The 11,319-nt window shown below is 43.4% G+C and overlaps 1 protein-coding gene across 1 annotated transcript in view; it reads right to left on the bottom strand.

The window, feature by feature from the left end:
* Positions 1 to 805: 805 nt before the first annotated feature.
* Positions 806 to 11,319, bottom strand: part of OPCML (opioid binding protein/cell adhesion molecule like) — a 473,626-nt gene continuing 463,112 nt past the window's right edge. Inside the window, exon 7 of the mRNA XM_058544787.1 lies at positions 806 to 1,002. Within this exon, the coding sequence (XP_058400770.1) occupies positions 902 to 1,002 (101 nt within the window). The 3' untranslated portion in view covers positions 806 to 901. The remainder of the gene's footprint in view (positions 1,003 to 11,319) is intronic.

The following is an 11,319-nucleotide window of genomic DNA, read 5'->3' as shown; positions in this document are numbered from 1 at the left end:
TGGATGGAGAGATAAATCAGACAAATGAGTAGATGGATAACCATATGATTACTTTGATAGATAGCTTGATAAAACCTAAATAATTATCCGTCTATGGATCATTTTTTATGAGTTGGACAGCATTTTTTAAAGAGAAGTACTATCTTCCAAATGCCTCCCCTTTTTTTTGTCACTTGACATAAATTTTTAGTTTTAGGTTGTGTGCATAGCCCCAAACCTCTAATCCCTGCAGCTAGAGGAGAAAGTGAATAGGGCAGAGTAGTTAGAGAAGATGGCAAGATTAGATGTGTGTGTATATATATATATATGGACATGGATATACTGAGATAAATTCTCAGAAAGAAAGGATGTGAACCATAATGTAATTAGATAATGATAAATGTGGAGGGAGGGATATGTACATTATAATCAGGAAAATGGTCCATACCTTAAAAGACACAGATAATAGGACACTTGGATATAACTCTTGCTGTGCACTACATTACAAGTCAAGTTGTGTCTTCAGGGTGTTTATCATGAGGCACGTTTTTGGCCCAAATGGAGCTTATGGTTTGGAACATGGGGGGAGGGCAGGTTGGTGGTGATAGTGATGGGGAGAGCAGCAGAGGAGAGGGAAGGCCAAGGCAGCAGGAGCAGATTCCATTTGGGACACACCAATGAATGAGAATCCTATACATGGCAGAATTCTGCCCCCACCTCCCCCCAATCCCACTCATTCCAACTGGGAAAAAATAAAATCAAATAAACAAACCGAAAAACCTAAAAAAAAAAAAATCAAATCAAGAAGAAGAACAGAAACCAACAAACAAAAAGAAGCCCAAATTGGTTTGCCCTCCGCAGTGTAGATTAAAGTCTGTGATATGGAGAAGCAGGCGTTGCTCAGAGGACCTATGGTTTCTTATCAAAACTTGATGAAGAAGTGGGCAAAGAGGGCCCCTGATAGCCAGAGACAAGCCAGCGCTCTAGAGGCCGAGTTTACACCATCAATGACTGCTCCAGGCCCTGTGTAGGGGAAAGAGAGACAGACTCATTAGCATGCACCCAAACGGTACCGTACTCATTCCCTGAACAGCAAATAAACAGACATGCTTCTCTGTGAGCATTCTCCCACCTCCCACCCCTCACCGAGGAACCCTCAAGTCTGGATAAATGGAAAGTGCCCCTTGGGAGTATTTAGAAACTCAACAAGGCAAATCATTGGGGTGCCTTGACCACTACAGCCTGCTCCCCAAGACTGGGGTTTAAAAAAATTAAAGAGGTAGAGGGAGGCAATGGCAGTCAGGTAGAACTAAGGGCTGCAAAGTTAAGGCAGCAGACCCAGCTAAATGGTACGCCAGGACCTGCAAGCAGCACCTCTAATTGTGCTCTATCCTCGGAAATAGTGTCCAGGACAGACAGGGATGAGAGGGGAAAGGATAGGAGGCATGAGGGAGGAGAGAGTCAGAGTGGAAGCAGGTGGAGGGGAGAGGAGAGAGGAACAGAAACATTTTGTGAGCAACAGGAGTCTAGGTGTCGATGTGGCTGACTTTTCATCTCGTGTAACTTAGTATTATGGAGGCTCTGCCCGAAGTAGCTGGGGAAGAATGAGTAATTACACTCGGGAGTTTTAAAGACTGTGGTTGGGTTTATCCCAGTAGTCAGTGGTACATCTCCAAAAGCAACAAAGAGGACTCAGTGTTCTCAGTCCAACCTGTCATCTGTGACTCGGCCTGACAGAGCTCTCCCTTTACCTCTTTCTTCTTCCCTCAGTCTGGCCCTTCTACCCAGCCCCAGGGAGTCACTCACATTCCACTGTGAAATAAGACCAGAGAATCACAAGTGCTATTCCTTTCCCTTCATCCGCTGTCCTCAAGGAGATAAAGGACTGGAATTGGGATTATTGTCCTAGCCTGTCCCAAGGGCGCAGGGCGATGTATCCGTGTCTGACGCTTAGCTCTTGCTTGGGGAAGCATAGGTCTCTCTCCCTTCAGCAGTGAGCATCCGACTGTTCTGACCCCAGGGATTGTGACAGGATACCTTTCTGCCTCTGATTCACAATGCTCACAATTCTCCTACTTACTACAAGTTCATATTGACTCGATAGCTTGAGAGTCTGGCTCATATTTCTCTGCATTTTTGTTATAAAGGATCCACAAACAAGGACAGGATCCAGGCCCCAGACCAGTGCCGTGATTCCCACAGAGGCTCCATAAATATTTACGGAAAGTAGCCTGACTCTGGGGCTTCCATCAGTCCAGACACGTATCCTAAGGAATCATACTGGCCTACGGAATGTACTGAGTTGGAAAATGCCCAAGTTGAAATTCAAGGTAACTCTTTATATTGTCTTTTGCAAAAGATGAATGATTTAGATTTTTAAATGAGTTTATAAGCAAATGAACAATGAAGATTTGTAAGATTCATGTTTCTTTGAGGTATCTTTCATTTTATATAGATTATATATATGACATATATTAAACTAGTTATATATGTGTGTATGTGGTGTGTGTGTTTTTGTTTAATTCATTATGTTGAATTTAACTTAAGAAACAATTGAAGCTCTAATAAGCTCCACTCTAGACAGACAGTGGTCTTAGTGTAGGAATCACTTTATTCCAAATTCTACCAGTAGACTTAAGCATTTCTGTGGATGTCATACTACCAGCACAAGGTTAGATATAACTAAAACAAAGAGGAGAAGAGAAGTGCATAAGGAAGGCAAAGCATAAAAGGGTGAGGGATAGAAAGACAAGGAGGCAGAAGCATAGAAAGAAATGAGTGTTTCTGATGGTGTGCAGCAGTCGCCATGTTTGGTGCTGAGCAGGCAGAAGTTAACGGCCACAGCCCAGCTTCAGCTGAATGTTCCAAACTGTGGAAACCATGAGGGTGACTTAGTAGACATAGAGACTGCTCAGCTTGCTTAGGATGATAATGCTAACATATATGTATATTTTGCTCTCCGTGCAGCAAGCCTGATTCTAAATGCTAAACATATACTAACTCACTTAATCTTCACAAAACCCTATGAGCTATGTACCATTGGCATTCACTTTTTATAAATGGGGAAACTGGAGAATAGAGTAGTTAAGTACCTCACCTCTGATCACACAATTTACACACCTAGAGTGGGATTAGAACTGAGCCACTCTGTCTACAGCGTCTGTGCCCTTGATTATTACAACTCTACCTCCTCTCTGTGGAAAACGATCCTTGGTGCATGTTTTCCAGGGACCACAGCATCATGTGGTGAGAGGAATAATGGCCTGAGAATCTGGAGACCCAATTTCTCTATGTGATTCTGCTGCTCCCTCACAAAGTGACATCCCCTCTCTGGCCTAGGTTCTCCTATCTGCAAAAGGAAAGGAGAGTGGGATTGATGCCCTCTAAGGCTCTTCTCCTGTTAGCATTCTGAATTATTGTATGAACGGAAACTCTACATCTGGTGCTAGAAGGGACAGCCGGTCAGAAGCCAGATGGCCTTTTCTAGTTGGTACAAAACCATCACCACTCTGGCTTTCTGCACCTCAGCATGTCATCTCGTGAGACAAGAAGATGGCACCAAAAATTTTTAGACCCTAAAGTTTCCTTTTTTTGGCCTCATTTTCTATGTAGCTTCAGGGAGTTTTATTCTTTAGCAGGTATGATGAGCTCTGCTTTATAGAATCAGACAATATGTCGATTTACCGCCAAAGTACCTTTGGTCAATCATTCAATGAGAAATGGCTGAGCTATTCTAGCCAGAAAGTTAATCTAATCCACTATGATAGAGATTAAAAGTATCATTGCTTTCGTCATACAAATCCTGGACACATTTGAGATTTGGCAGCTGGGCCAAAGGCCAGTACAGGTAGGGGCCTATGGGAGGGCTCTCAGGATATGTTCAGAACAGGAAGAGAGTGGCTCACATCTGTGTACCACTCTCTCGGTTGGAGGAATGTGAGACAAAAGCCATCAGCAATGAATTGATTCTTTACCTGCATCTTTACAGTAACCCTAATTCTACTGGAAATGAAGAAAAGAGAGCACCTGGGTTGGGTCTTTCCCATAGGGCCTTCTGCTAAAGCCACTCATCTGATTAAGTAAATGCTTCTTTGTGCTTTAATATAGAAGAAGAGACGGATTGCTGCTGTTTAGCTAAGTGGTGTGGTCCCAAGATCACTCATGGCTCACTTTTGGTCCCTTAGGCTGGTAGGAGGCTCTTATAAATGTTATCTCAATGAATCTATTACAGGAGAGAACAAGATACTGGAGGAACCCTTCACTGAGCCGGGCAGTTGTAGCACTAAAGCGTGAACCCACGTCTTCAGATGTCAGGCGAGTGTGGTTTTCCTACACCCTAGCTTCTTCAGATAACAGCCATGTGGACTTCTCTAGGTGTTGGGACCTGTGATAATACTAGTTTTAATTTCAGTAAACAGAGTCAGAAATTCCAATGATGTTTTCACTCTTCTTTTTCCTTTCCTTTTCTTTTTTTTTGGTGGAAATAGGGAGAAATGTAATTCTCATCTCAAACCTAGCATCCAGGATCTGGAAATGTGAGGTAGCTTTTTAATGATGTGTTCTACTACAGAAAACTAGCCTGAAATGCACCTGGATAAAGGACAAGGGTTTGAAGAAAAGATGGGACTGAAAGAAAGACTAAGGAGCCGTGTCCTTGGACACAGAGGTAGAAGGACATCTTTTAGGGACCTGAGGAGCAGTTTTCTCTCCCTCCGTCCCCCTTGGCCTCACTGCTGTGTCTTTGCAGCCCTAACCATCCTTGGAGTAAAGTCACTGACCACCATAAAAGTGTGACTCATCCTGGCGACTCTGGAGCCAGACCAATTCGGGTTTTAATCCTGACTCTGTGTCTTGCCAGTTATGTGATCTCAGACGAGGTGCTCTTCAGTTTTCTCACTGAAAATAGGTGTAACAATAATGGGAGTTCACAGGGTAAAGGACGAGTGATTAGTATGGGGCCTGGCACAAAGCAGTCGTGTGGTCATGGTGCCTGCTGCTCTGGTGGTTCTGCACCCCCTACCCGCCCCTTCTTAGTTGAGGCTAATATCAGCTTATTTCAATCTTTTCCAAACATGTTGAACCTGAGGAGAGGTTTTGGTGAGTAAGAGAGTGAGGAGGTGAGAGGGGAGAGGTAGGGAGTCTGCTGCCGAGAGAGGCCAGTGGCTATGAGGCCCTAGGAGGGTGTGGGCACTGAGCAGGGCAGTGGGAGAGGTCCAAATCCCAGCTCCATGGCAGGGTCCAAGGACAAAGGATCAGTCTGCAAGGGAAACGGACGCTGGGAAGCCAAGGCTGTTCACCCAGCAAGTATTTATGGGTGACCGCCGTGCACAGGCTCCATTTTCAGAGAGAAAGATAGTCACAGTCTCTGCCCTCACAGAGCTTATCCTCCAATAGGATCTCAAATAGCCTCCCTCCTTGTCTAAATCAGTAAACAAACAAACAAATATTTCTTAAACCCTCTCATATTCTGAGAAGAAAGCCATTTGGAACAAATAATCCAACATCACTTTCCTCTCAGGAGCATCCTGCCTGTTGGACAGTCTGAAGAGGATTGAATCAAGCATCAGAGAGAACTGAATTTGAATTCTGGCTCTGCTGCTTGCTAGCAGGATGACTTTGGGCAAGACAGTCAAGTTCTCTGAAATAGGTTTTTTTTTAATATATAAAATGTGTGTGGGGGGGTAGTTTTATTTACCCTTGCAGGGTTGCTCTGACAATTAAAGATACTGTGTAACATCATTGAGTATAAGGATAAATAAATATTAGGTGAATCAGAACCAGGACAATAATTCTCGATCTCTAAAATAGCATCTTTTGTGGGGATTCTGCTTTAAATAAAGAGACCCTGTGGAATTCTAGGTCTTCAAAGATAATTGTCATACACCAGCTGAAAGCACACATGGCTGTGGCTAGCAAGCAACTGCCCTGGTCACCCCTGAAAAGCCCTGAGGTGGCCGCCAACCATAGACAAAACTTCCTAAGGAAGGCCAGTATCCTGAGGAAGTGTATTTAGAAGCCCAACTCTTTCTCTGGGCAAATGCCACATTTAAGGATTCTTTATTTGTGGTTAACAATGACTCAATTCAATTAGAATGGCTGTTACAAACACCAGGCTTCATCAAATATTTTGGGGGGATAAATTGAAAGTGAGAACATGTCATTATACCCTTTCCCCTTATTCCAGCCCTGCCTCTCTCACCCTTTTCAATACTAAAAATTAATTGCTTCCTTCATGCCTGAAGTTGAGCATCTTTGAAAATAAAAGCTTAAATGATGATCCAAAGCCACAAAACAAACTGTAAATGACAATGACAACATCTAAATACCTTGGGGACAGATACGCAGACAAAAATAAGTTAGTCTTCAGCATACAGAAAGAAGAGATAGAGAGACAGAGAAATAATCAAGAGAGAAATTCCAGAAATGGTAATGGCATAAAGATCAGTTGGTACATGCACTCTGGGCCAGAGGGAAGATGCTGTGGCCAGACGTGAAGCTCAGCAGGGGTGAGACACTAAATAAAGAAATAGACAAACAAATAAATAAAATGAAATCCACTTTGGAGAGGCTACCTATTTGGTTAAATTAAATATACTAAACATTCGATTTTTAAAAAGCAAATCTGGTTGAGGACTTAGCATAGGATTAATCACCAGGGATGACAATCCTGGAACTAAGAGTTTGCTGCTGCTTTCAAGGGGTGGCTGATCACCCTCTGGAGGAGCAGGTGTTGAAAATCAAAGCACCCAAACTCAGCACAAAGCTCCCAGAAAAATATAGAAGCTTACTGATGAGATCCTGCCTTGTAAGAGATTTTGAAGCTTAAAAACGGAGTGTACATTACAAGCGATGAAGGTATTGAAATGTGTCACCGGTTTTCCTTTCCATGATTGCAGTGAAAATATGGCACAGTTCTTCAGCAACAGTAGACTGTATAGCTGTAATTCTACTAAAATAGCAGGTGGTAGGGTGATCACATTTAAAAAAGGAAAGAAAAGAAACTCCACAGGCAAGTTGAACTTGGTGATAACACAGTGAGATCAATGAAGCATCTGAAGTCTAAGGAGATACAGTTTTGTTCTGAAATTTGGATAGGTTTCATAAGTGTGAATATGAACTATGTGACCTTCCTAATGAGGAACCAAGATGATAATGATGTTCTTGGTGATTAAAAGAGGAGTAAGGAAATCTAATTAGAGGATGTATGCATTCCACTTGTTGGTGAAACATAAACCTATTTTCAGCAGTGTCGGCTGATGAAGGAGCATCATTCCCCTTCAAAGGGAACTTTCCTCCATTGTCTTTAATTACAGTGGAAGATATGGCACTGTGTTGTTTCACAAGGAAAATTAACCAGGCTTTGCAGTGCAAAGAAGACGGGCAGATAAAGAGGCAAGAAAGGGCAGCCATCTTTGTTTTGTTCTCTTCAACATTGACTGTTTTGTGCTTACCAAAAAGAAAGAAGCTTAAGAAATTAATATCAGAAGTTAATTCAAATCTGTCAGCTCATAACGAACCTGAAAGTGACAAGACTTTAGTCTATGCTGAATGATAAGCTCTTGTGTGTGTGCTGACATCAGCACACCCTGAATGCTCAGTGTTAAAGTCTAAACGCTTAGTCTAATAGCCAGATGTCAATGATTCAGATGGAGGAGGGTGGGGGTACAAGGGAAGGACAAGGAGCCTCATCAGGAATGAAATGTGAAATGTCTGCATTTTTTTCCTAATATGTTGACATTTTGCAGGTTGGGGAAAATACAAATGATTATGCTGCTGTCATCAACCAAAAGCTATGGTATTTCTCTCTGACTCATTCCCTCCCACCTGGATTTAAATTGTGGATTTGGAAAATAAAAATCATATACATTATCAGCAGGAAATGGACAAATATGTACAGATTTTGATGTCTCTGCAAGAAGAAATCATTTGGTGAGCGTCTTCCTAAACAGCGAATTGAAATGTTTGATATAGTCTCCCTCACAAGGAAGACCTTAGGAAAAAAAAAAGAAAGAACCAAAATTTCAAATTAGAATTTGGAAATATGGGAGTCTGGAATGCAAGGGAAAGTGTCAGAGAAATAGTGATCTGGCTTCTCTGGAGAGAGGAGACTCCAAGTCCTTTTGGGTGTCTGGCCTTTCTTTGGTTAGTGAAGAGTTTCACACTGTTTAGAGGCTATAACTGATGCCCCCATTGACTGGAAGATATATTTATTAATTCAACAGACGTTTACTGGGCAATAACAATTGCAAGATACAGTGCTACATCCTCTAAGTGCAGAAACAATATAAACAAAACACAAGCCTAAGGGCAAGCCAACATGAGAGCCCAACAGATAAGTAAGCAATTCTTCAGTGGGGTTCAGAAATACTTTATGGATGGGGTACTGCTAAGTAGAACCTTAAAGGATAAATATGATTTCATCAAGCAGAGAAGAGGGCAAAAGCCTCCATCTGTGACCCCACAACACACTGTGGCATATATTACCACAACAGGTAATATATGCAAGGGTTAGAAAAAAAAAGGTATTAAGGTCAGATAGACCTCTGTGCAAACCCTGGTGTTGCCATGCCTTTCTATGGTGTAATTCTGATCTATGGGAATTCATTCACATCACTTAAATTCTCTGAGCTCCAGGCTCTCCTTCTATGAAGTGGAAGTAATAACAGTACTTATCTCAAAGGGTTTTTAGCTATCTAGAGACGTATCTGGCCATCGCTTATAGCTAGTAGCTTCTTCATTCATCTAGTATGGCGCTTATACTCTATTATTCTATTGTAATTGTCTATTTACTTGTTTGTACAGGTTCAGAACTTTGTTCCTCTTTGTACCTCAATCCTAAGTCTAATTCCTGGCATATAGTAGGTACTAAATAAACATTTATTGAAGAAATCAACTAAAGGATGGGTGGATGAAAAGACGTGAAGCAGTATTGCCAAGGCTTAAATGTGTGACGGGGTCTGGTGTTCTGGGACATGGGGAAGCCTAGCATGGTAGGTGCATAGAAGGCAGTGGGGAAACTAGAGGCTATAAGGGTAGGTTGATCTCAGAGCAAGAATAGCCTTCTAAGCTTTTCTGGTAGGTAGTTTTCAGCAGGGTGTGAACAGATTCACTCTGAGTTTTGGAAGGGCCATTTTGGGCCTGCAGTTGCCAATTGGAGATGGATTACCAGAGACGAGAAAACCGGTAAGAGAATATCATAACTGTCCAGATAAGGCACGTGCCACAGTGTGAGTGACGAGGGAATGGAGAGCCAGCAGTCCAGGGGGAGGGCTGTGACCTGCTTGCTAGGACTCATTGGCTAACAGGTGTAAGGGCTGAGGGAGAGAAAGAAGTCCAAATGACTGTCAAGACCTTGTGGGAGTGTGTAGGTGAAAAGAAAAGGTGTACAATTGAGGGGGATAGTTGCCTAGGAGAAAAAGATTGAGTGTGAGATTCCCATGGAACATTCAGGGAGGGAGAGCGGTTTGTACTCAGAATTAAGGAAAGTGCTAGAGATACAGATTTGGGAGTTATCAGATGATTGCTCAGAGACTGTCAATCTTCAATGTGCATAAGATTCCCTTGGAGAGCTTGCTTAAAAAGCACATTCTCAGGAACCTCTCCTGGAGATTTTAATTAAATGGGTCTGGGGCAAGGCCCTGAATCTGCATTTTTAAAACACCCAAAGCAAGTGTAACGCAGGCTAAGATATTGCTGTGTAAGATGCTCGAAGACACGGAAGACCCCTGTCCTCTCACTATAATACCATCCCTAGGCAGATTTATGGGGAAGGTGGTGGAGGAGCTGGGAGCAGACTAAGACAGAAAGGTAAGAAGAAAGTCACCACCCGGTTATATCACAGAAGCCAGAAGTAGGGTGTTGGGGAGCCAAAGGGAGATCTGGAACTGAGAGGAGGCTGGGTGTCAGGAGTGATACAGATGGTGGTAGACTGAGATGTGAATGGTGCTGGAGGAAGCAGGGACTGCAAATGCTGGCTCTTCCTTTCAGAGTTTTGGAGGTGAAGAGGTATGGGATGGTGCCTGGAGGGCATACTAAAGAGAATCCTCAGACTCCTTATACCCACTCCTCAGGTCTCACCTGGAGCTACCTGGGGGACAGGTGTGGTTGTTAGGACACCTTAATAAAAGAGAGGAGGGAGAAGGCAGAGGCAGGGGATGTCAGGGTGGGGCAGGGGTATAAAGGCAGGAATTTGAGTGCTTTGCCTACAGGTACCAGGGGGCGCACTGGGGGAGGGAAGTCGGCAAAGGGTGGAGGATGAGAGGAGCTGGGCGATGCTGCCTGCAGTTGAAGAAAATCTGGCTTGAAGAGCCAGCCTGATAAGTATATTTATTCTGGACGAATAGCCATTAGCAAAAGAAAATATGGCTTCTGTCCTCACAGCTTCCAGGGGCTGCTGAGATAGGCTGTTGTCATGGCTGCTCTGAGGGGGCTTAGGCTTTGCCTGAGGAAAAAATCTAGAGCCCAGATGTTGCCTTAACTGGGATATTTTGCCATTTTCATTTGCAGTGACAAGATTCCTATAAGTTGTCCCTCTTCCTGATACTTAACTCTTAATGTAACCAATTTGTGTAGCTACGATTTCACAGATAAAATGTGAGAACTCTGTTTTTCTCTCTGCAGCATCCCCCCTCCTTTCTGGCTTTGTTTGCATTCTCTGTCCCTCTCCCCCGCCAGTTCCAGTAATCCAGACGTTTATATGGCTCATTAAGCACATCACACTCTCTGCAGTGCTGGATGTAATCAAGTTCAGAATCTTCCCTCTTTGCACTCTAAGGACAGGCAGCTGGGACCTCTTGCTCAGGACTCAGTGGAGGCAAAGTGGGTTGGTAGTTGAGAGAAAGCGAGAGGCTCCTGCAAGGGGCAGAGCTGTGGCCGGCAAGTGGAGCGTGGCCTCCCCCCGCTGCACACAGGCCTGGCAAGACATCATGGTGCCAGGGCTCCAGGCGGGCCTTCAAATGGCCACAGCCACTCAATGAAGCTTACATATACTTAGAGCAAGGTGCTTTGCAACAAAAAATCATTTTTACTGCCACCATTTCCAAGGCTATGGAGACCTATCTCTTATACTATTTTCTCACTGTTTTTCAAATTCAGAACAGAGACTAAGAAAGCTGGAAGTTAGCCAGGAGTCCATCTTGTTCTGTCTTCTATTTTACAGACAACCATGGAACAGAGAGTGTCATAGTTTTTCTGCACCAGAATTGGGAGTAGAACCCAGTTTTCCTCGCTCTTAGTACTTGTCTCCTCTCTATGTTCTGCTGCCTTTTCAGCACCTGCAGTTGCCCAGGGTTAAGGAAAGTACACAGCCTAAGATGTTACTTTGAGTTGGCACTCTCCCTG

Source organism: Diceros bicornis, chromosome 7 (genome assembly GCF_020826845.1).
Source record: "Diceros bicornis minor isolate mBicDic1 chromosome 7, mDicBic1.mat.cur, whole genome shotgun sequence".
NCBI classification, from domain to species: Eukaryota; Metazoa; Chordata; class Mammalia; order Perissodactyla; family Rhinocerotidae; genus Diceros; species Diceros bicornis.
Note: the sequence above shows the minus strand (reverse complement) of the source record. Positions and strands in the feature narration are given on the sequence as shown.